The 27,147-nt window shown below is 37.1% G+C and overlaps 1 protein-coding gene across 2 annotated transcripts in view; it reads right to left on the bottom strand.

Moving 5' to 3' along the window:
- PDE3B (phosphodiesterase 3B) overlaps positions 1–27,147 on the bottom strand; it is a 172,577-nt gene that overhangs the window by 53,341 nt on the left and 92,089 nt on the right. For both annotated transcript variants that reach the window (XM_025266694.3, XM_025266693.3), the window contains exons 2-3: positions 13,515–13,565; positions 1,208–1,456 (exon numbers count right to left, since the gene is read on the bottom strand). In XM_025266694.3, the coding sequence (XP_025122479.1) occupies positions 1,208–1,456; positions 13,515–13,565 (300 nt within the window). The remainder of the gene's footprint in view (positions 1–1,207; positions 1,457–13,514; positions 13,566–27,147) is intronic.

Here is a 27,147-nt window from a genome sequence, read left to right as displayed (position 1 = left end):
AATTACTATTTGAAACCTCAAATGCCAATGGAAAATATAAAGGAAGAGCAACATACCAAATGAAAACCATTAATAACTCAAAATGTATTAATTATTTTATTGATGAACTTATTGCTATCCCTATTTGATGCTGTGATTAACCCTTTTCTCACGGGTAGAGTGCTTTTAAAAAAATGTGTGTAACTACCATTGGGTTTTGAATAATGCAGCTGCTATTCTATACACTTTAAAAATAAAGCATCACAACTACTTATGATCCAGATTTGTGATCAATAATTACCAAAATTTTGCCCTAACCAGGCTTACTTCATTTTTCAACATTTCTATATAACAATGCTGAGAATTAACAAAATGAATTGATGATCAAAGTCTCCAAAAACTATATTTAACTTTTTCTAAACTCTGTATACACTATTACAATTATAATTAACTGATTGGAATTTCATCTTCTCTTAGTTTCTTTAACAGTAGAACAAAGTAGTTAAAATAATCTCTAAAATATTTCTATTTTTAAAGTTTTATGATATTAACTACAGGTAAAAGTATCAATTTGACTATTGATAGCCAAATAAAAGAATTAAAAGCACTCTGAACATGCATAATGTATACCTATTTAGAATAGTACTTATTATTTTCTAAAGGAAATCCTATTTTGAGTCAATGATATTTAAAGAAAAATCAATCCCATGTCTAGTGATGGAAAAATCAGTGCCTATTGGGCTACAGTAATCTCCAGTGGGTAGGTAGACAGAGTTCCAAAAAATGTGAAAATCAGTTTAAAATAATGCTATGGAATTTCATGACTATTATAATGATCATTTTTTTTTTTTTTTGGTCCAAAAAGAATTCCTGGTTTCCAAAAAATAAAATAGATTAATGACACAATTTGACTACTAGTTTGCTGTACAGCCTGAAAATAAATTTTCCTTCTGTTCTCTGCTTCTTAAAGATAATAAAAAATAGTTGTTACCAATGAAGTTATAACTGCTAATTACAGTAATATTATTCAGAATGAAAACTGAAAGCTTGCTTCATACTGAACTATTTGAAATTATAACTACCTCTGAAGTCCCAAGCAACTCAATGTACTATAAAGGAACCAAGCCCTTTAAAAAGAAATTCTATTTTATCTAAGATTTAAAGGAGCAGTTTTGATTCAAAAACATTATTAAACATAAATAGGGCTGGCTGATTATTGTATTTTGACCTTGTGAAGTTTTCGATCTCCTTTCTCAGCGGGGTCCTCTATCTCAGAGCAGGGATAAAATCCAGGAAATGGTGTGAGGGGATTAATCTTTGGCCTACAGGAGCCTGAGAAAGCACCCATCAAGCTACTGATACTCCGTAGGGAAGCAATGACTTGTGGAGGAAGGGTGGGGTCAACCAGAAGATCTGACACCATATTGCGAGCCTCATTTAGCACTGAAAGATCAACTCCACTTCCACCTCCAGAAATCTAGAAAAGAAAAAAAAACAAGACATAAAATTACATATTTGTTAGACACAAAATTAAAAAAAAAACTTTAAATCAAAGTCCATCTAACAATAGCTTAAGTAATTGAATCCTATTAAATATTAATTTTCACTTATTTGGACATAGCATAAATGATATAAGCAGTATGATTCTAAGCTTAAAATTTTGATGAAGTATATAACATATTGTGAACTTTAATTTTTTTCTACATTATTCATTAGTATATCTCATGTGGTATCAAATGAGACAGTGATAAACTGAACTGAATGGTTAATATGGAAGGAATAACATGAGGCTGGGTCCTGAAGAATAGACAGAAAATACATTTTTCTTAATTTATAAATGTTTCATTGATAAATACATATATTTTTACTTTTCAAAAATACATATGTATTATGTTCAACTCAATTACCCACAGAAATCAGTGCTCTGGTGATCAGAATAGTCAATTAAATGTTACTTCTGTTGTTTTATTGTACCTTGAATTTACGTTTGGGTGTGTTTATAGTTCATAACTATTCATAGTATCTGTTGAGTTCACTGTTATGTATCCTCACCACATTTTTAAATTGAGAAGTGTTATGAAAGTTAGACCAATAATTAGCTTAATAATGTATTTGCTCTTTGAGGAATTCTTTTTTCTTTTTCTTCTTAAGTATTATTTTGTATTACTTTATTTTAAAACATTCCCCATTATTGGGCCATAGCTCAGCTATTTCTAGTCTTTATAAGCGAACACCTCTCTTAATATGTCACTGTAGATAATTAAGCATATTTCTGATAGATAGCTTCCCGTTAACTTGAACTACTGAAGCAAAGTAAATGAACATGTTAAAACCACTATATAAACAAATAAAAAGTGAAAAAAAAAATATTAAAAAAAAAAAAAAAACACTATAAAACTACCCTTACATATTTTGGTCAAACCAATATTTCCACAAATTGTATATAACAGTATCTGTTTTCCCACACTCTAAGAAATCTGTTGTCATTTGACTTGGGTGTTCCTTTATAGGCCGTGTGTCATTTCTCTCTGGCTGCTTCCAATATATTTTCTTTGCTTTTAATTTTCAAAAGTTTAATTAACATATTTTACAGAAGATTTGTTTTGGGGGGGGGGGGACACTGATACTATTTGAGATTCACTCAGCTTTTAAAATATATACATATATTTATTTATTTGTTTATTTGGCTACACTGGGTCCTAGTTTCAGTATACAGTATCTTTGGTTGCGGAATGCAAACTCTTAGTTACGGCATGTCGGATCTATTTCCCTGACCAGGGATTGAACCCAGGCTCCCTGCACTGGAGTGCAGTGTTTTAGCCCCTGGGCCATCCAGGAAGTCCCTGCTCAGCTTCTTGAATTTGCAGAATTACATCTTTTGCAAAATTTGGGAAGTTTTCAGCTATTATTTCTTCAGATACTTTTTCAAACTCACTCTTTCTCCTGCTCAGACACGGATGATTATGAATGCTGGATCTTTTGTTATTGTCCTCCAGGTCCTTAAGATTTTGTTTATTTTGCTTTAATTTCCATTATTGCATTTTGTAGCTCTATAAGCTTCCTCCCCCCTTTTTTGGTAACTTCTATTTTCTTTTTTTCCTGAGATTTTCTATTTCATTTACTGGTTTCAAAAGATTTGTAATTGCTTATTAAGACATTTTTATGATGGCCACTTTAAAATTCCTGAGTTCAGTTCAGTCATTCAGTCGTGTCTGACTCTCTGCGACCCCACGAACCACAGCACACCAGGCCTCCCTGTCCATCACCAACTGCCCGAGTCTAACCAAACCCATGTCCATTAAGTCAGTGATGGCATCCAACCATCTCATCCTCTGTCATCCCCTTCTCCTCCTGCCCCCAATCCCTCCCAGCATCAGAGTCTTTTCCAATGAGTCGATTCTCCGCATGAAGTGGCCAAAGTACTAGAGTTTCAGCTTTAACATCATTCCTTCCAAAGAAATCCCAGGGCTGATCTCCTTTAGAATGGACTGGTTGGATCTCCTTGCAGTCCAAGGGACTCTCAAGAGTCTTCTCCAACACCACAGTTCAAAAGCATCAATTCTTTGGTGCTCAGCTTTCTTTATCATCCAACTCTCACATCCATACACGACCACTGGAAAAACCACAGCCTTGACTAGACGGACCTTTGTTGACAAAGTAATATCTCTGCTTTTTAATATCCTGTCTAGGTTGGTCATAACTTTCCTTCCAAGGAGTAAGCATCTTTTAATTTCATGGCTGCAGTCACCATCTGCAGTGATTTTGGGGCCCAAAAAAATAAAGTCTGACACCGTTTCCACTGTTTTCCCATCTATTTGCCATGAAGTGATGAGACCTGATGCCATGATCTTAGTTTTCTGAATGTGGGCTTTAAGCCAACTTTTTCACTCTCCTCTTTCACTTTCATCAAGAGGCTCTTTAGTTCTTCTTCAATTTCTGCCATAAGGGTGGTGTCATCTGTGTATCTGAGGTTATTGATATTTCTCCCGGCAATCTTGATTCCAGCTTGTGCTTCATCCAGCCCAGCGTTTCTCATGATGTATTCTGCATATAAGTTAAATAAGCAGGGTGACAATACACAGCCTTGACGTACTCCTTTTCCTATTTGGAACCAGCCTATTGTTCCACTTCCAGTTCTAACTGTTGCTTCCTGACCTGCATACAGGTTTCTCAAGAGGCAGGTCAGGTAGTCTGGTATTCACATCTCTTTCAGAATTTTCCACAGTTTATTGTGATCCATACAGTCAAAGGCTTTGGCATAGTCAATAAAGCAGAAGTAGATGTTTTTCTGGAACTCTCTTGCTTTTTTGATAATGCAATGGATGTTGGCAATTTGATCTCTGGTTCCTCTGCCTTTTCTAAAACCAGCTTGAACATCTGGAAGTTCATGATTCACGTACTGCTGGAGCCTGGCTTGGAGAATTTTGAGCATTACTTTGCTAGCATGTGAGATGACTACAATTGTGTGGTAGTTTGAGCATCCTTTGGCATTGCCTTTCTTTGGGATTGGAATGAAAACTGACCTTTTCCAGTCCTGTGGCCACAGCTGAGTCTTCCAAATTTGCTGACATATTGAGTGCAGCACTTTCACAGCATCATCTTTTAGGATTTGGAATAGCTCAACTGGAATTCCATCACCTCCACTAGCTTTGTTTGTAGTGATGCTTCCTAAGGCCCACTTGACTTCACATTCCAGGATGTCTGGCTCTAGGTTAGTGTGAGTGATCACACCATCATGATTATCTGGGTCATTAAGATCTTTTTTGTACAGTTCTTCTGTGTATTCTTGCCATCTCTTCTTAATATCTTCTGCTTCTGTTAGGTCCATACCATTTCTGTCCTTTATTGAGCCCATCTTTGCATGAAATGTTCCCTTGTATCTCTAATTTTCTTGAAGAGATCTCTAGTCTTTCCCATTCTATTGTTTTCCTCTATTTCTTTGCACTGATCACTGAGGAAGGCTTTTTTATCTCTCTTTGCTGTTCTTTGGACCTCTGCATTCAAATGGGTATATCTTTCCATTTCTCCTTTGCTTTTTGCTTCTCTTCTTTTCACAGCTATTTGTAAGGTCTCCTCAGACAGCCATTTTGCTTTTTTGCATTTCTTTTTCTTGGGGATGGTCTTGATTCCTATCTCCTGTACAGTGTCACGAACCTCCATCCATAGTTCCTCAGGCACTCTGTCTATCAGATCTAGTCCCTTAAATCTATTATAATTCCTAGTCAGTTTCAAATCTGATTCATCTTAGTGTTAATAATTGATTGTCTTTTCTCACTCAAGTTGTAAGTTTCCTGGTTCTTGATATGACAGGTGATTTTCAAAATTCTTGTCAACATTTTGGTAACTATGCTAGAAGACTCTGGGTCCTATTTACACCTTTTATAGTAAGAGGTGATCTTTCTGTTTAGGTTTAGTACTATGTCCTACACTGCTTTTTTCAGGCTGTAGTTCTAATGAAATTTAATTTTCAGGGCATTCACAGTGGTATTTTTAGTCTGCTTGATTTCCTTCTGGTTCCACCAGGGCTGGTGCCTAGGGGTGGGAGTTGCAATGTGAGAGACCTGGGTTTGATTTGATCCCTGGGTTGGGAAGATCCCCTGGAGAATGGCATGGCTACCCACTCCAGCATTTTGGCCTGGATAACTCCATGGACAGAGGAGCCTGGCAAGCTACAGTCTATGGGGTCGAAAAGAGTCAGCCATGACTGAGGAACTCCCCAGGTTGGGCTATCTGCTGCAAAGTCAGGGAAGGGAGTCTGCAGGTCACAGGACAAAGAGCACTTTCTGGGCCAGGCACCTGTGTTGGGGAGACCTGGCCACCCCCTGCCTTGCTGGGGAAGGAGAGTCTCATGCTTAGTAGAGAATGAGCATACTTCCCTGGCCACTTCATATGAATGGAGTTCCGGATCAATTTGCCCTTGGTGTTGTTGGCAAGACTCAATCAGTTTTGAAGAAAGGAAGAGCCTACCAGCATCACAGTCTGTGGCTAGGTTGGAAGTCTACATTACCTTTTGCTGTTGGGTGACGGTTATAAGATATCCTATCACAGGTAGGGGTGTGTGTGTGGGGGGAGTGTTATATATATATATATATATATGTTATATATTTAAAAAAAGAAAAGAGCAGTACAAAATAAGGTTGGAGAAGCATGTTGGAACCAATATTTGAGAACATCAGATTCCAGGATAAGGAATATGAACGATGGAAAGTCACAGATTTTGAGCAGGCCAGAGAGAAACACAGCAAGAAAAAGAAAAAGGAAGTGATGGAGGGCACTGAAAAGAATGCACTACGTATGATGTTAAAACCCGACAAATGTGAAAGAGCATTCCAGCACACAGACTAGCACGTGCAAATCTGCAGAGGCAGAAGCCTGTCTGGCTAGTTTGAGGAATAACAAGGAGGCCAGGGTAGCAGGGGCAGAGTAAATGAAAAAGAACGCGTAGATGAAGTCAGAGAACTAAGAGGGAGGAAAGGAAGGGACCTTATTGTGCAGCGTCTTTTAAGTCCTTGATGAGGACTTTGGTTTTTATTTTGGGTGAGATTGCAGCATAGTGAGCAAGAGGCTGACATCACCTGATTTATTTCCAATCGAACTGAATATTCAAAGTATTTGTTATAATTTTAAAAGTTTAACTTAAATTATTTCCCATCAGCTTATATATTTGGCAAACTCTTGTTTGTTGTACACAGAGTCAAGAATAAATTCTACATTTTACCAGTTATTGTGGGAGTGGGGGGGGGGGGCACACAGGTGGGTCCCTGCAAATGCTAAAATACTTGCGATATGGCCCTTTATAGGAAAAAACTTGTTAACTCCTAACTTATGCTATAATTTCAGAGATGCTTAGTATTTATTATTATTGAAATTAATATAATATTAGCTTATAAAATCCCTTATGATTATACAGTGGAAGTGAGAAATAGATTTAAGGGCCTAGATCTGATAGATAGAGTGCCTGATGAACTATGGAATGAGGTTCGTGACACTGTACAAGAGACAGGGATCAAGACCATCCCCATGGAAAAGAAATGCAAAAAAGCAAAATGGCTGTCTGGGGAGGCCTTGCAAATAGCTATGAAAAGAAGCGAGGCGAAAAGCAAAGGAGAAAAGGAAAGATATAAACATCTGAATGCAGAGTTCCAAAGAATAGCAAGAAGAGATAAGAAAGCTTTCTTCAGCAATCAATGCAAAGAAAGAGAGGAAAACAACAGAATGGGAAAGACTAGAGATCTCTTCAAGAAAATTAGAGACTAAGGGAAAGTTTCATGCAAAGATGGGCACAATAAAGGACAGAAATGGTATGGCCCTAACAGAAGCAGAAGATATTAAGAGGAGATGGTAAGAATACACAGAAGAACTGTACAAAAAAGATCTTCACGACCCAGATAATCACAATCGTGTGATCACTGACCTAGAGCCAGACATCCTGGAATGTGAAGTCAAGTGGGCCTTAGAAAGCATCACTACAAACAAAGCTAGTGGAGGTGATGGAATTCCAGTTGAGCTATTCCAAATCCTGAAAGATGATGCTGTGAAAGTGCTACACTCAATATGCTAGCAAATTTGGAAGACTCAGCAGTGGCCACAGGACTGGAAAAGGTCAGTTTTCATTCCAATCCCAAAGAAAGGCAGTGCCAAAGAATGCTCAAACTACCACACAATTGCACTCATCTCACACGCTAGTAAAGTAATGCTCAAAATTCTCCAAGCCAGGCTTTAGCAATATGTGAATCATGAACTTCCAGATGTTCAAGCTGGTTTTAGAAAAGGCAGAGGAACCAGAGATCAAATTGCCAACATCTGCTGGATCATCAAAAAAGCAAGAGAGTTCCAGAAAAACATCTATTTCTGCTTTATTGACTATGCCAAAGCCTTTGACTGTGTGGATCACAATAAACTGTGGAAAATTCTGAAAGAGATGGGAATACCAGACCACCTGATCTGCCTCTTGAGAAGTTTGTATGCAGGTCAGGAAGCAACAGTTAGAACTGGACATGGAACAACAGACTGGTTCCAAATAGGAAAAGGAGTACGTCAAGGCTGTATATTGTCACCCTGCTTATTTAACTTACATGCAGAGTACATCATGAGAAACGCTGGGCTGGAAGAAACACAAGCTGGAATCAAGATTGCCAGGAGAAATATCATTAACCTCAGATATGCAGATGACACCACCCTTATGGCAGAAAGGGAAGAGGAACTCAAAAGCCTCTTGATGAAAGTGAAAGTGGAGAGTGAAAAAGTTGGCTTAAAGCTCAACATTCAGAAAACAAAGATCATGGCATCCGGTCCCATCACTTCATGGGAAATAGATGGGGAAACAGTGGAAATAGTGTCAGACTTTATTTTTTTGGGCTCCAAAATCACTACAGATGGTGACTGCAGCCATGAAATTAAAAGACGCTGACTCCTTGGAAGGAAAGTTATGACCAACCTAGATAGCATATTCAAAAGCAGAGACATTACTTTGCCAACAAAGGTCTATCTAGTCAAGGCTATGGTTTTTCCTGTGGTCATGTATGGATGTGAGAGTTGGACTGTGAAGAAGGCTGAGCGCCGAAGAATTGATGCTTTTGAACTGTGGTGTTGGAGAAGACTCAAGGAGATCCAACTAGTCCATTCTGAAGGAGGTCAGCCCTGGGATTTCTTTGGAAGGAATGATGCTAAAGCTGAAACTCCAGTACTTTGGCCACCTCATGCGAAGAGTTGACTCATTGGAAAAGACTCTGATGCTGGGAGGGATTCGGGGCAAGAGGAGAAGGGGACGACAGAGGATGAGATGGCTGGATGGCATCACTGACTCGATGGACGTGAGTTCAGTGAACTCCAGGAGTTGGTGATGGACAGGGAGGCCTGGCGTGCTGTGATTCATGGGGTCACAACGAGTCAGACACGACTAAGCGACTGATCTGATGTACCAGGCACATATTATTTTAATCACCCCTCTGGAGGAACTGGTATTATTTAAAATTTATAGATGAGGAAATAGGTTCATAGTGACTTAAGAGGCTTGCCTATTTTTCAGCTGGGAGGGACTAGTTTGTATCAGACCAACTCTACTGCCTAGAACAACTAATCTAGAAAAGCCAAAATACACCAGAAATGTATCCATTTCAGGGCATTAGAACAGAGTCAAGCAGTCAGGGCTTGAAAAAACAGCCATCTATGGGGTCGCACAGAGTTGGACACGACTGAAGAGACTTAGCAGCAGCAGAGAAGAGATTGAAGTGAACTGAACCCAATATTCTGTGCTTTCTCCTTTCAAGGAATTTGCTACTGATTCATAACTGACACAGGGCAGAGAAGATGAGAAGCAGAGTAGTTACGAGGCTAGGAAATAGCATAGAGCTCTCTATAGTCTCAAGGGGCTGGGAGACCAAATATGGAATTTAGGGTTATAAAGACAGAGAGCATTAAATGCTTCCGAGCAAGATCCCAGAGAGAAGAGGAGAACAAAGATGCAAGCCTGAATTTGAAGCTGCCTTCCCCGCTGGAGATATTTGCCAATTTGTAAACAGAAGCCAAAAGATAGAGAAACCAAACAGAAATCCTCAAAAAGATTTCTATTTTGAAAGTAAAATAAAGCTGTCAGCAGTCTCAATGCTGGAGGGAACAAAACCAAAGAGTTCCGAGAACACTATGAACAAAAGAAACAAGAAAAGACAGAAAGCTTGAATAGTCCTAAAACTTTAAGAAACTTAATAATTTAAAACTTGTCCATAAGAAAGCTCCAAACTGAGATAGCTTCACCAGAGTATTCTTCCAAAGGAAGAAAAGAAACCCGTCTTACTAGACTATTTTAGATAATAGAAAAAAAGTGGGGGGAATTTCCCACCTTATCTTATGAGGCCAGTATAACCTTTATGCCAAAAACATGATAAAAACAATAATCATAAGGCCAACTCTCATGTAAGCATGAATTCAAAATATTAATAAATAAAATCCAGTGATATATATTTTTAAAAATAAAACAGTTCTTGATCAAATTTTCTTTATTCTGGGAATCCAGGGATGGTTCAACACAGGCCCATAATTAATTTACCACATTAACAGAAAAAAATGGGGGAAAATTCAGGGATCATCTCAATAGACACAAAAAAAGCATCTGATAGAATTCTAGACCCATTTCTGACTCAGAAGAAAAAAGTTTTTGGTGAACTGGGATTAGGATAGAACTTCGTTAATCTGATAAAGGGTACCTATATTAAACATTAGTGGTGAGCATGTTGAATATTTTCTCCCTGAAGTCATGATGAGGACAAGGTTATCTACTAGTATCACTTCTATTCAACACTGCATTAGAAATCCTAAACCATATAGTTATGCAAGAAAAGTCTCATATGATTGGAAATAATAAGCCTGTCTTTATTCATTGATGACATTATTATATCCCTAAAGACTCTAAAAGGATCCTCAGACAAGCTATTAGAATTAATAAGTAAATTTAGCAAGGACACTGGACACATGGGTCAATATATAAAAATCAATTAAACTCCCATGGGGCAGCACAAATGGTTAAAAACATGGAATTTCTAAAAATTGCTACCTTTTACATTTTTCAACTTTAAAAATCAAATATCGAAGAACAAATCTAACAAAATAGATGCATGACACCTGCACTGAAAACATTATTAAGATAAACGATGACTCAGATAAGTGAAGGAATATATCATTTTCATGTATTGAAAGCCTCAGTATTATAAAGATGTAAATTCTCCTCATAGTGATCTATAGAGTCAATAAAATCTCAGTCGAAATCCTAGTATATTTTTTTGGATATGGAAATTTTCAAGTTTATTAAAGAATAGCCAAGATAATTTTGAGAAATAACAAAGCTAGAGAACTTACACTATTATAAAGTTACAGTAATTAAAATAACAAGTCTGGTATTAGTGTTTCAGGAAAGACAAATTGACAAGCAGAATAGAAAGTCCTGAAACAAATCTACATTTTGTCACTTAAAAGACAAAGGTGATAATACAGTACAAAGAAGAAAGATATATTTTTTTCAATAACTGGAAGTGGATCAATTAGATAACCATGTGGAAAAAAGCTGTCTTGATACGTAAACCACAATACAGAAAATCAATTCTAGATGTATTACAGATCTAAAAATGGAAAGTAGAACAATAAAACTGCTAGGAGGTAACAGAAGAGGGTAGACACTGCCCAGGGAGTAGACAAGATGTTCTTACGTAGGACACATACAAAAAACACTAAATAAAAAGGAAATAAGTTGACATAAAAGGAAATGATTGTTGAATAGTGTTTTCAATAAGACACCATGATAAGCCACAGACAGGGAGAAGATTTCTTAAGGAATATTCATGTCCAAAATACATAAAGAACTCCTATTGATCACTAAGTAAAACGCAGATAATTACTGGGGAAAAAATGGAGACAAGATCTTCACCAGAGCATATCTGAGTAGCAAATTAACATGAAAAGATTCTCAACTTGATGAGCCATCAATGAAATGCAAATATTAAAACTACAATAAGATACTCTTCAACAGCTACCAGAATGATTTAAAACACACTACCAAGTGTTGACAAAGATGTGGATCAATTGGAAACATCTATATACTGCTGATGGCTGGGTAAAAGTGATACAATCTCTTTGGAAAATTATCTTGTGCTTCCTACTAAAACTGAACATATACATGCATACCTCCCTCTAACATCCAACAAAAGACATCAAGAATATTCCAGCAGCATAACTTGAAATAGACAAAAAACTGAAAAATAAATGTCAGTCTACTATAGACTGGATGAATTGATTGTATATTCATTCAATAAAACACTAAATGGGATAAGAGTGGGTGAATTACTACTACGCATAACAACAAATTAATCTTACAGAAAAATTTTGAAAGAAGTAAAACAGAAAACACATATGAGTGATTCCATTTACTTACAATTCAGAAAAAGACTAAGTTGTGATGACAGAAATCAGTATTGAAATAACACCTGGGAAAAGCTGATGACTAGGCAGGGGGCTTTTGGGGTGCTGAATTCATCTGAAAAATGGTCACATGTATATATTCACTCTGAGAAAATTCATCAAGTTGCACAGTTGTGACTTGTGCACTTTTATACATGAGGGTTACACTTCAAATTTTTTCTTTTTTTCGCCATGCTGTGTGGCCTACCGTAACTTTAATTCCTCGACCAGGGATCAAATTCGAGACCAGGGCAGTAAAAGCACCAAGTTCTAACCACCAGACTGCCAGGGAATCCCCTACATTTCGATTTTTTTTTTAAAGGATTATTTGAAAGAAAAAGAGAGGTAGAAGAAATAAAATTCTGTGGGACTACAAGCCCATGTGTGAACCATCACTGCTTGCTTATCTTTAGATTTTAGCAGTAATTTAGATACTCTTCCTGGAGAAGGAAATAGCAACCCACTTCAGTATTCTTGCCTGGAAAACTCCATGGACAGAGGAGCCTGGTGGGGTCCACAGGGTCGCAAAGAGTCGCCCACGACTGAGTGACTGAGCACGTAGATACTCTTTTAATTGGAAACTGAGAATCTTGGTGGACATGACTGAGGCAAAGGCCACTATTTAGGTCAAGAAACTCCAGTCCCTTTTATTTAACAGGTCAGATGTAGCCTTCCTCACTTCACCTAACAGTTACATCAGAGAATATAGGCTGTTGTGGTTATGCCATTTATTGTTTAAAAATAAGACTCAACCATTCAAAGGGGTGTTCATTTTTCAAAGTGTTATGTTTGAACAACTAATATTAAGTAAATAGATGTGATAAATAGTTAATGTTTCCGTACACACGTATGACAAGGATTTGATATTAATGTTTATCTGTTAGTATAAAAAAAATCAGGTGTCAAAATAGCATATGGAATATAATATTACCATTTTTGTACTAAAATTATATAAACTATACATTTCAGTACACTGGAAAACTAGGAAAAGATCTATAAAGATATATATCAAAAGTTAACAAAGTTATTCCTTGATGTTTGATTTTCCTTTGTTCTCCTACACGTCTATTTTCAGTTTCACTGATACCAACATAAAGTGATGAAAAATCTTTAAAAAAAGTCCATTTTGTATGATTCCATATGTGTATATCTATCTATATATATACATTTCATAAATAAAACTAATTTCTAGGAGTATGGATAGGGATTTTCTTTGGAGACATATGTAATGACTAGAATGGTACACAAGCGAGGCTTGTAGGACGCTGGTGATGTTCTATTTTTTGTTATGGGTACTAGTTACATGGGAAGTTTAATTTGTGAAAATTCATTCATCTGTGCAGTTTTCTATTGATAAGCCCAGACTGTACCAGCAACATTTAAAAAGTAACTATATACGTTTGGTTACTGATCATTTTCTTTTCCTTTGCAATTAAAATTTATTTTTAAAAAATCTACCTAAATGAAGTTTTGGTTATTTTAATTCAGCTAAAGAAAAATCTTATGGCATAGAAATCTTCTGAATGTAATTTTATATGTCAAAAATTTGATTACAGATGTTAATTATTAGTGATATCATTTATATTTACCTGATAGTGAGGTTTATACCACTGCTTTAAGTCCCAATCCCAAAGAATCATCTGAAAGAAAAAATAAATAAAAGAATTCATTTAGTTACAAAATGGAGCATCTTCAATTACAGATACAAAAACAGCTTAAATTTTGGGAGAGAAATTGGGGAGGTGAGAATAAAAATGATCTCTAGATGGAATATTTCATTAATTGCACAATCTGTGATTGAAAAAGCAAGCGAGTCAGAATAAAGTCACTAAACTAAGCTATATTAACCTTTAAAATATCTACTACCACAGAACCAAAAATATAAATCCAAAATCACATCCATTTACTAAAAATACACCAAAAATGAGAAATCACCGCTCTCCCCCCTTCCCACCCTCTCCAAAGGCTCATAATTTGTCATTTTAAACCAGTGTCAGTAGGTGGTGCTATTTCCCAAGCAACAAGGCTCTGTTGTCCAAAGCACCTTTAAAAAGCTTGCCTGGGGTTTACATAAAGCATGAAAGAGTGGATTTATAAAAAGTTACACACAACCCTTTTGATTCACAGATTTAATTAGTTTCCCTGTTTCTTTTCTTTATAGATTATTATCAATGATAACTTCTTAGTACTAGACTAGTTTTTTCCTGCCCATCTCTTCCTAGCAGGCTGTGGGGCTACTTCCCCATCCAACAGTCACTGCTCAAGGAGACAAAATTAGCTCAAATTTGGCAAGCTATAGCTGCTAACTACAATTAAAGCTAATTTCTTTTAAATTTACTTAAATTGATAAATAAGTTTTTCCTTTTGCCTAAATAACTGATATAATGACGATTTTCTACATAGCTTTGAACCCTAACCGTGAACATAAGCCTAGTTAATTTGTAATCCAATCACACAATTTCTATGTACTAAAATATTTGTTTCTGGTCATAAGGCTCCTGATGCAAAAGATCTTAAAATGTTATCTCTTCTTTCATTGGTCCAATATTTCATTTAGGAGTTGACAGAATTTTTTCGTAAAGGTACAAATAATTTAGGCTTTGTTAAGCCACATAAGGTCTCCATGGCATATTCTTTGCTTTTTGTTTTACAATCCTTTAAAATGCAAAACAAAACAAATATTCTTAGCTCTGTGGCCACACACAAAAGGTTGCTAGCAGGATTTGGTTAGTGGGCTACAGCTTGGCGACCCCTTTTAAAAATCATTATTTGTCATTATCATCAACTCCTTGTCAACATCCTTGCAGAAGGTCATCTCTTGCCAGTGAAGAGAAACATATTTCTTCCCAAAGAAAATCCAGACATACTACAACCGCTTACAAAATTCATGGACTAGTACCTGCAAAATTGCTATGGTACAGCAACATGAAAAGAATTTAATATATATTAGTAGACTCATCAAATTTACACAGTATTTTATACAGTCCTAAGTGTGGTCCTCATAGAATTGCTTCAGGCTGTGATTTAACCATCATATAAAGACATTAATTAATGCAGTTTAAGACACTAATAACTTCCTAAGAACATTCACATTAAGATTAGAGTAACCTAAAATCCCTAAGTTTCTTGTATACTTGTCATAAAATGTAGTAGAAGTGTTAGTTGCTCAGTCATGTCTGACTCTACGACCCCATGGACTGTAGCCTGCCAGGCTCCTCCATCCATGGAATTCTCCAGGCAAAAATACTGGGGTGGGTTGCCATTCCCTTCTCCAGGGCATCTTCCTGACCCAGAGATTGAACCTGGGTCTCTTGCATTGCAGGCAGATTCTCTACCATCTGAGCCACCAGGGAATACATGTTCCATTTGTACACTATGGTTACACAACTGGCTTTTTAGTCCCAAGTGCAACACCTTACTTCAGTCCTGATTTTAGCCTGTCCAAATTTCTTTGGAGAGTGGAATGTTGACTAGCCTATTTACCATTCTTCGCATCATCATGACATTTGTAAATCTGATGTTTCCTTAAATTCACCAAAAAAAAAGTACAGAGTGGACAGGAATGAAGACAGGACCGCCGGTTGCGTCACTAAAGATTACCTATGAGAGTTGTGTCTGAGTCTGCAAAGTTGCCTAACATGCTATTGTCCAATCCATACTCACACATTTCTTCTACAAGGGTACCATCAAATGGTGACATACCTGTGCCTCATTTCTCCTCATCATCAGTCTGAGTAGAAGTTGATTTCTTGCTAACTCCAGCATACTTTCATCATGAGGGTTTCTTAACATTCCTTGCTTCCCACCTGCTACTCTGGTTTTGAATAAACTCTTGAGCAGTAGCTCAGTCTTATTTGCAGTCACTTTCTCTGTGACCAAAAATACATTTGCCAAAAAGCAGCAGGTCTTAGTCTAAAATCCCCTGCATATTAGGAACTGAAGACTGACTTCTGTGTAAACTGGACAAGTAGAATACTAGTGATTTTGAGAAAACAAAATTTCTGCGTAAGTAGTAGAAGATGTATGATCCAGGAATCATACAGCTACAGCAAGACACATCTTAGAGCAGAGTTACTCAATGTGTGGTCCACAATAAAAAAGTACAGAAATGAAGAGTAAATATTTAGAGATGTTTATACCAATTTGATATAAAATTTGATATTTCATGTCATTTGAATATTGCTTTTATCTGTTGAATTTGCATTCTTGGCATTGTGTTACACCTTATGTTGCCAATCAAAAAAATAAATGGCTCAAAATTGGTTTCCTAAAGCTCAAGGTACTAACAAAAACAGTAACATAAATAACTCCAAATAAATGTTAAGCCTAAATCAAGAACAATACTCTAATACAAACTCACTACAAATCTGTGGGTGTGATAATACCACACAAAACCATAAAAGCAAAAATATTACTAAACCATACAACCAGCTAAAAACTGGAATTTTTTTTTTAGACTGCATGTTATCTACTTTGAAACTTTTATGACAGTCACGCAAAATGTGAAGCCTTTTTGGTAAACCAGTAGAACTTTTCCAGAACAATCACATAAAGCTTTCTTATATGAAACTGAAGATTTCTGTTCCTAAAATAGAAGTGGCATAAACTGGAGGCATCATTCAGATTCTGTGCTTCCCCAAAGGAAAAGCATATAAAGAAGATAAACTATTGCCAAGAGATGTGTAAAATTAGCCACACAGATGATAAACTTTATGCTGGAAGAGAGAACAGACCAAAAAATCTCCAAAATGTATTTACTATGCAACACCTTGGAACATCACAGAACTGAAAAGGCATATAAGGTAAGAGTAATTACTGTCATATTTGTACATAGCAAATACTTTAGGGGCTTTCCTGGTGGCTCAGATGGTAAAAGAGTCTGCCTACGGTACAGGAGACCTGAGTTCAATCTCTGGGTCGGGAAGATCCTTGGAGAAGGGACTGACAACCCTTCCGGTATTCTTGCCTGGAGAATCCCATGGACAGAGGAGCCTGGTGGGCTACAGTCCGTGGGATTGCAAAGAGTAAATGCACACATGGGATGAATCTAGACCAGTTCTTGGTTTATGTTCAATACACACAACAGAAGATGGGGGGCAACCTTTTTATGTTTATCATTGAAAAACCCATACTACAAAATAGGATTTTTTTCCTATTTAATCATTATTTTGTGAACAATGATAGAGACTTGGAAATGTGCTGGAATTAGTTTTCAATCAGTTATTGCACATCAAAGAAGAGCCTGGCTAAACAATGAGAATATCTCTTAACTGCAGATCTATCACGGCTTTATTCACAGAAAACGGCTGGTGGTTAAAACACACACGCTGGGCACGATTCAGTGGTCGAGAAATAGTGTAAGAGTAAATGCATTCAATGTTTGGCCACACAAAGTACATCTTTTCGGTGTGCTGTGGGAAAATGGAGTGCAAATAAAAACTATAAATAGCAGATAGAAGTATTTTTTGCAATAAAATGCAAAGAGCTTCTATTTCTCAAGTTTTTAACCATGACAATGCCCATTAACTTAGCAACAGACACAGCCTCAAAAGTAATCTTCAGTGAGAAATCTCTTTATGATTACAGGGTCTGTGTTGAATTTCAGTATTCAGAATCAACATCAAAAAAAACTACTTGCTGCATTCCACTGTAAATTACAATTTTGCTTTAATTTTTTCAATTTAAGAAAATAGAGAAAAGAATCTGGTTGGATATACAGATTGTGTTGTATAGGTTGTGAATCTACAACACACAACCGATTTACTCAACAGTGAGCTAAAACAAATATCTTTAATATTGCAAACAATGTTCACTAATTTCATTTTTAAAAACTGAGTCATTTCATTTTAATACATTTATTTAATACTGGTAGGTAACCACCACACATACTGAATACACAGTGGATGGTGCATGAATATTAAAAGTTTAAGAAACATTGGTAGAAGCATTCATTCCTCCAAAATAACACTTAGCTCTTAAAATTTTACTTCCAAGTAGCCAGTATATGCTCTATATCAATTGTTCCGAAGTCAGCAAAACCTAAACTTCACTCTCAATACCAAAGGAAATCCTATAAATAAATATAAGGATAAATAATTCAAATATTATTAAATTTTGAATCAAGTAAAAAAAGAGTTTTAGTGACTATGGTATGTTCTCAAAACATGGTTATATTATATGATAAGACATCATTTCATGAAAGTGAAGTGAAAGTGAAGTCACTCAGTCGTGTTCGACCCTCAGCAACCCCACGGACTGCAACCTTCCAGGCTCCTCCGTCCATGGGATTTTCCAGGCAAGAGTACTGGAGTGGGGTGCCATTGCCTTCTCCGCATTTCATGAAAGGATGAATTTTAATTGCTGTTTTTAGGAGCTTCCAGTACTCCATTTGTCTCTTTCCATCTAAATTCAAATATTACACAGTATCAGAAATTAGTATTTTCACACACTGTAGACATCTGTTCAAAAATACTTTTAAAAACAGCATTTTCTCATAATTTAAGTAACATATGAGATGCCTATTATTAAAAAAAATTCTTTTAGTTGATTTGATAAAGTAAACCCAAAACTGTGCTTTTATAAACTCAGCTTTTCTTTGTGGTTAAAAAGTTGAATCCTGATAAAAGTTTCTGTTTGAATATGTTTGTAAGTCCAACATGCTTTACAGAGCTCTATGAAACCACCACCACCACAGTGAAACATCAGCAGCACAACCAGGAGATGTTATCAGGTTCAATTACGTCAATGAGGTTTTACTTCATTGTTCCCTAATGTAGCCAAGAAGAAAAACATATATGTGTCCTCAAGTTAAGCTTACAGAACTGTGACATTTATGTGAAATTTCAAAGATTAGCTATTATGTAACAGCTGTGAATTAACTGTTAAAACATACTTTATTTTCAGCATTTTTCACTTGAGCTTCATGTATAAATCTAGGTTAATTTCTCAAATTTCAGTACTTTCAACTTTTTCTGTGCCTTTCAACTTTAGGCCCATTTAACTATGTTTATTGACCATAAACCAAAAACATAAAATAAATGGACACCCTAAAAAGCTAAGCTAAAACTGTACAACTGTACTTTCTAATAGTCTAAAGTGCAACGACAGTCATCTTGACCCCTGCATGACAAATGAAGGCCCCAGTCAGAATACCTGAGAATAAGGGCAAGAAAAAAAGGGTGTGTGTGTCTCTCTGTGTGTGGTGGGGTGGAAACCTGAGAATAAGGGCCAAAAAAAGGAGGGGGGGCGGGGGGGGCTGGAGACGAGTATTACTTGGAAACTAGCCTCATTTACTATTCTTACCAGTCAATCAAAACATACGCTTGCCGCTGTGGCGATCTGGACTGCACGCTATGCACCAGCGCTGTCGGGTGCCTATTCACAATGGCTTCTTTACTCTTTACTAGAATTCTTTGTGGTAAGCCTATTTCCCCATTTTACAAATGACACAACAGAGACTAAAAAGGTGAAGTACCCTGCCCAGAGTCACATGACTAGTAAGTGGCAGAGACAGAAATTAAATTCAGATCTGTCTCATTCCAAAGCTTTTTAAGGATTCTTAAACTTCATGCTAAACGATCTTTTTTTTTTTTTTTTCACTTTGTATCGGGGTATAGCTGATTAACAATATTGTGACAGTCTCAGGTGAACAACGAAGGAAGTCAGCCATACATATACATGTATTATGCTACACCATCCTGTATTATCAGCACTACTATGTGCTAGTAATATGGCAGGTGCTTGACAGCCATGTGGAATCACAACAATTTTGCAAGTAACCCCATTTATATATGGAGAAGTTAAGGCTTAGTGATTATACTAATTATTCTCCATTTGCCTCTCAGATCCCTTCTTTGTCCTCCTCTCCATGATGGGAAGGCTGACCCCGACACTCTGCATCTCCCAAGCTGCCTATGCAGTTGACTTCTACTTAGGTTGGAAGATGATGGCAGGAAACTGGAGTGTGGGAGGAGAGGAAAATGGTTGTGCCCTTCCTGCTGCCTCCATGACTACAGCTCTTAATCAGTTGGTCTTCCCTTCCCAACTTGAGCTGTGACTCTGGAAACACTATTTCCATCCTTGTTCTATCAGCCTCAGGTGAGGTAACAGCTTTCTAGTGTTACTAGCTCTCGAGCTGCCTAACCATCCCTTGATCACCCTCTTGGGCTTGTTCCTTCTTTTAAGGTTTATTTGAACCACCTTGGAGTGAGTTCCATTAATATTTCTTGCAATCCTAAATACAGGGACATTGTGAACCAAGTTCTATTAGGTGTCAGCTAGTAAACTGCAGTGGAGAAGGCGATGGCACCCCACTCCAGTACACTTGCCTGGAAAAACCCATGGACGGGGGAGCCTGGTGGGCTGCCATCTATGGGGTCGCAAAGAGTCGGACACGACTGAAGCGACTTAGCAGCAGTAGCAGCAGTAAATTGCAGAGCAAGTATCTGAACTCAGATTTATCGCCCTTCAAATTTTATTCTCTTTCTACTACTATGCTGAAAGGATAATTATTTAAGCTTTTAATGAGATTTCTTTCCAAAAATAATAAAAAAAGATCATCAAATCATCAGATTACCCTCCAATACCTGATCCCGTATTTCCTGCATTTCATTCTGTTAGTACAGTTGAACTTGCCAAGCTCTAGTCAATGACTCACTTTTCCATAAATGGTCTAGATCCAATCTGCTGGTACCCGCATCTTGCTTCAGAAGTGTCCGACTCTTTGCGACTCCATGGACTGTAGCTCATCAGGCTTCCTCTGTCCGTAGGATTCTCCTTACTAAAAGACCTTACTAAAGAATACTGGAGTAGGCTGCCATGCCCTCCTCCATGGGTTTGATCCCAAGATCCAATCCAGGTGTCTACCTGAGAATGCTTCACAAGCAGCTCTCTCCCTCGCTATTCCATCATTTTTTCTCTCTACTAAATCATTCCCATTATTCCCGTTAGACTATAAACATGCTGCAATTTCTCACCTCTCACACACACACAAACTTTTTCATGATCTTACACTCAGCCTGTATCCCATTTCTTTGCTCCCATTTATAGCAGAGTTCTTCAAGGGTAATGTTTACTTTTTGTTTCTAATTATTCTTCTATAATTCTGAGCTATACTAGGTGGTCCTTGAACATGCCAGGCAACTCCAATGAAGATTTTTTCCTAAAGCTGTACTGATAATTCAGAATTTATAAGATAGCAATTAAAGCGTACAAGTTTGGGCTTTTTTCTCAAAAGTTCCAAACTAGAAACAACAATATTTAAAGGGAGGGTACAAATATAGGTTGAGTGGGAAAAATACGAAGTACTGAAGTCATAGAATGTTTGAAAAAGAGCTTTAATCTTTCAAAGTACCAACTAAAACATTTATAGCCCATTGATCTTATGAGACTTGTTTTTATCATTTGATGTTCTTAAATTGAATTAAAACACCTACTTTATTTTTAATCTTTCAGAATCATTTTAAAACAGTTTAACACACCAAGGTCTCATTAGTTGTGCTAAGGGAATTCAAGCAGAGAGAGTCATTTTCTAAATATATGAAATAGCATCTATCTTATCAGTATTCTTAATCTCTTATCCACTCTAGATGTTTTCAAGTTTTTACCTACCTGCTTCTCTTCTGGACCCGTGTCCTTCTAGATGTATAACTTGGTACGTACCTCGACTGGTTTCTCTACCCTATCGTTAGGCAGAATTCTATCTCCATCTCAGATATGGTCTCTACATTCCTACCGAGAGATACATATTCTGGGGAGACTGTACCAAAAATAACTGGGAAAAAAAAAAAAAAAAAGGAATTGCAAGCCTATAACTTCCGTTTTTTTCCCCTAATGTGAACAGTGTTTTCCTTTTAAGTTACTATATAATTTTCAGTGGGGCTTCCCAGGTGGCTCAGTGGTAAAAATTCCACTTGCCAATGCAGGAGATGTGGGTTCAATCCCTGGTCTAGGAAGATGCTCTGGAGAAGAAAGTGGCAACCCACTCCAGTATTCGTGCCTGGGAAATCCCATGAACAGAAGAGCCTAGTGGGGTACAGTCCATGTGGACACAAAAAGTCAGACACAACTCAGTTGCTGAACAACAACAAAAATAATTTTTCAGTATAGTTTAAGCAAAAGATTAAATTAATAATAGCTAATATTAAAAGACCTTACTAAAACATGTAACAATTCAGGATCACATGGTGGTGGTGGTTTAGTCGCTAAGTCATGTTCAGCTCTTGCAACCCCGTGGACTGTACCCTGCCAGGCTCCTCTGTCCATGGGTTTCTCCAGGCAAGAATACTGGAGTGAGTTGCCATTTCCTTCTCCAACAGGATCACATGAGGAATGTCCTAATAAATATTTTTATGAACAAGAGCAAAAGAGAAAAAAACATTCCACACCTCAGTCAATAGGAATATGCTACAAACTTGACTGTGATTTGGAAAGAAAATTGTGAAATCACAATGGCCTCCTGGGGATTTAAGGTTGATCTAAGATCAACCTAAAATCTAAAGACATGTTCCTCTATACTCTATGCCAGAGCCCAGGCTCTCAAACACTTTACTGTACTGCTTCTCAGCTACTAAGCAGCCTGCATTGCTCTGCTCCTCCCCCCCCCCACATCAACTCTATACTGCTCACAGAGCTGAAAGATCCACAAACTGCACAGACATTCAAGAGAAACAAAGGAACTATCTAGTCCTAGGCAGGCATACCCACTGCCTAACAAAGCAAATATAACAGATTGATTTTTTCTTTTCTGTGATTGCCCATTATAACTTATCTGAGAACAGATATAGTTTAAATTTAAGAATAATGAACCAACCAGACACCAGTCTTACTGGTAAAATAATTATATATATATATATATATGGAAAATAAAATAACATGCAAATTCTCTGCTGGAAATCCCTATGTTTAGGAATTCTCCTTGACTCTCCTGATATTTAGGACTCTAATATGTTCACGCAGACACATAAGCTTTGTATTCCCAAACAACACAATGGAGAATCCCAATGGTATTTCGCCATGAGCAGAGAGTGTATTTCGCCAATAATGTGTAATCTTTGCCCCAAGAGGAGTACTTGAAGAGGGTTAGAATACTGCTGTAGGAAAAAATCTAGAAATTCCCTCTAAGGGTTCAACTCCAGGCTTTGATACCCTCTTGCAATCTGCCCACTCCACCCTGTCTTCAATCATTAGAACTATCAGTGCCCAGAACTATGGGCCCAGAAACCATTCAGATTATGGAGATTTTCCATCTTCAAATATGTCCAGCCCATTTGGAGAGAGGGTGGAAATCATTGTATGTAATAGCTAAATATTGTTTGGGTAATGCATTTGAAAGAGAACAAATGGTGACTTTTAATCAGTCTCAAGTCTTTTAGTGTCCTCAAATTCCTACCTCATTGCAACTAAAAGTAAAACCTAGTTGAAGCGGGGAGGCAACCTCAAGTATGGCAAACCATAGGCAACAAAAGAGGCTCTGAAAACCTTGTGTTTACTACATTAGGTACTCTGTGGGAGCTTTAGATATACAGGTATTATTACCTTCAACCTATGAGATCACTTTTTATAAATAATTAAAGTAACTTGTTGAGTGAATAAATGACTCATTTTTTAGTTCCTCTTTCCTCTTCCCCATAACAATTCAATTCGATCTAGATGTTTCTGATTTTTTGCCATAACCGTATTTTCGGATTTTTATCATATCAGGCCTTGATCACTTTCAACAGCTTCCAATCAATTTTATCTACTTTATACAGTAAAATCAAACTTCAAAGCCATATATTATGGTACGCTCCTGTTAGAAATATTCAGAGTATATTTGAACTTAGGGGAATTTAGAAGTTAATTCCAGTGTTCTCATTTTACGGATAAAGAAAACAAGGACCAGAGTAATTAAGTGATTTTCTTTGTCTTTCCTACTCTCTGCCTAAAAGCACTCAACTAAAAACATCTACCTGTAAGCAGTCAAGTAAAACAAAGAACTATTTGGTTTTAAATGAGACAAGTCTTCCCCTAAGGATTTGTTGTTGCTGTTGCTCAGTTGCTAAGTCACACTGGACTCTACAACCCCTTGGACGTAGCACGCCAGGCTCTTCTGTCCTCCACTATCTCCTGGAGTTTGCTCAAATTCATGTACACTGAGTTAGTGATTCTATCTCATTCTCTGCCACCCCTTCTCCTTTTATAATTCTACCAACTCATCTTTCCAACCAAATTCACGTATGATTATCTCCCCAAACCCACGGGGGAAAATCTAACAACAAATCTGCTTACCACTTTCTACATCTGAGTTAAACCTTCCCAATTTCCTTGGTTCCTATTCTCTACTTCCTATTTCTTAATCTCTTAATGTAGCTGACCACTTAAAAGAAATACTTAAAGGCTACAATGGAGGAATTCTTTAGTAAAGTTTTTTGAAAGTAGCAACTGGAAGTTCCTTTAGAAAGCCACAATCATGACTTAGATTATTCAATATGAACTACCACATTGCCAATATAATAAAGATTCAGGACCACAAACAAAGAACTCTTATTCTGTCAAATGGCTACATCTCCAAAACATAAGGGACATTTTATATACAAAGGACTATATAGGAAAGTAGACAGGTATATGTAAGAATATTTTCTGGGCTTCCCTGGTGGTGCAGTGGTTAAGAATCTGCCTTGCAATGCGAAGGATGCAAAGGACACTGGTTTGATCCCTGGTCTGTGAAGATCCCACATGCTGGGGAGCAACAGTCCGTGCGCCCCAACTACTGAGCCAGCGCTGCAGCTGCTGAAGCCGGCGTGCCTAGAGCCCGTGCTCGCAACGAGAAGCCACTGCAATGAGAAGCCCACACACTGCAACGAAGACCCACCATAGCCAAAAACATAAAAATAAACAAACCTATTTTTTTAAGTGTTTTCTTACCACTTGTTTATATAACTTGTCATGGGTAAAATTTTAAGTAACAGAGATACATTTACTAGGCCTATTTCTGTGTTTTATTTGTTTTTTTTTTTTTTTTTTTTTTTAGAACTGGGGCTTCCTTGGTGGCTCAGATGGTAAGAGTCTGCCTGCGATGCAGAAGACCTGGGTTGGATTCCTGGATTAGGAAGATCCCCTGGAGAAGGGAATGGCTGCTCACTCCAGTATTTCACTGCAGAATTCCATGGACAAAGGAGCCTAGAGGGTTACAGTCCATGGGGTCACAAAGAGTCAGACATGATTGAGAAACTAACATTTTCACTTTTTCTTTCACCACTGGTTTATATAACTTCTCAGGGGTAAAATTTTAAGTAACAGAGATACATTTACTATGCCCTTTCTTGCCTTTTTTTTTTTTTTAAAGAACAGATTATTAAATTTAGGAGGTAGAAGTATTAAAGAAAATTATAAAAAGCATCAAAGTAGATTTTAATTAACCAAGAAACTTAAAAATGTATACTAACAAAACTATTTTTCCACTTAATATTAAATTTTACCGCATTTCATTTGGCATTTTTATCAGTCAGGTGGAAATTACTCAAGTTGGCAGCAGTATTTGTTATTTGAGTGAACAAGTTTAGTCATGATAACAGATAAAAATTAAGCAAAGATAACAGCCCCATAGTGACTTGATATGAAAATGGAACCTCTAGTCAAAAAAAAAAAAATCAGATTTCCCCAGGGATCATCAAAGTATCCCACAGTATCCCAAACATATGAAACAAAATGTACTAAAAGTTTTATGCTTTGCATAGGGAAAATGACTTTAATATCTTTTAAATACAGAGATAAATTTAACACATTTAAATAAAAATTTTACCATGTAAGAGACCACTAAACACTAATTTTCCATGTATAAAATCATGAAAATCTGGAGTATTTAATTTAAATTAGCTAATACTACAATGTAACATCGATCAGCTAAAGAAACCGACAGATCAAAAGCAAGTTTCAAATAACTCTAGAGACCCTATCTAAAAACTCAGAGCAACTATTGACTCTTTTGTTTGCTATCAATTGATATTCAAACATGAAGCCTTCTGACAGTGCTGCACAAATAATACTCACCATTAGTTACTCCAACTGGCAAAGAAAAAGGAACCGACTGTTATATTAAGGTCTGTCAATGATCAATATATTAGTAACAATTTAAAAAGACTTCTTAACTATCTATCCCCCTGCCCCCTCCCCCAATTAATGGTTACTCACTCATTAGGGGACAAATGCACACAAACTTAGCATTCTGCTGAGATTAGTGAGTCCAGCACAATGGGAAATGGTGCTATTTTTTGACCATGAACCTATTACAAAATAAACTAACCTACTCTTTTTTGTAGCTGATAGTTAATGAACTCAGCTTGATAAACTATCAGCCTGGCAACATGGAGTCAGGACAGGCACTATTTACTGATTCACCAACTATTAAATAAATCAGATGCAAATTATGCACCTTCAGCCTCTAGGAGGACAAGGTCATCCCACCATCTAGCAAAGAAAGCACCTAGCACATAAGAGCTGCTTAATAAATACTTGTAGAAAGAATTAACCTGTAACTTGTCACATTAGTTATTATTTATTTTTGGTTGCACTGGGTCTTCACTGCTGTGCCTGCATGCTTTATCTAGTTGCGGTGAGTGGGGGCTACTCTTCACTGCAGTACGTGGGCTTCTCATGGTGGTGGCTTCTCCTGTTGCCAAGCATGGGCTCCAGGACATGTGAGCTTCAGTAGTTGCAGCACATAGGCTCTAGAGCACACGATCTCTAGCCGTGGTGCTGGGCTTAGTTGCTCTGCAGCATGTGAAATCTCCGACCAAGGATCGAACCCCTGTCCCCTGAACTGGCAGGTGGATTCTTATCCACTGTACCACGATGGAAGTCCCACTTTTCCCATTTTATAAGTTTGAAATTTTGATTATGTAGCCTATTAATACTACTAATAGTAGCTAACTATTTAGTGAGAGCTTGCTTACTGTATGACCTGCTGTCCTCATTTTTACAATTAATCATAGCTGCGAGAGATGAAACTGACCAAGTTTACATGGCAGGTGAGTGGCAGAGCAAGAACTCAAACTGGTCTTTCTACCTACAAGATCCAGAATTTTAATAACAATATTTCACTGGAATATTTGTAATTCATTATCATACTAAGAGTCTCTACTATATAAGTCTCTTTTATCCCACAGCAAAGATCAGTTTACAAAAATGTGAAAGTAAATGGGACTTCCCTGGTAGTCCAGTGGCTAAGACTCCAGGCTCCCAATG

This window comes from Bubalus bubalis, chromosome 16, assembly GCF_019923935.1.
Source record: "Bubalus bubalis isolate 160015118507 breed Murrah chromosome 16, NDDB_SH_1, whole genome shotgun sequence".
NCBI classification, from domain to species: Eukaryota; Metazoa; Chordata; class Mammalia; order Artiodactyla; family Bovidae; genus Bubalus; species Bubalus bubalis.
This window is presented reverse-complemented; position numbering and strand designations above follow the sequence as displayed.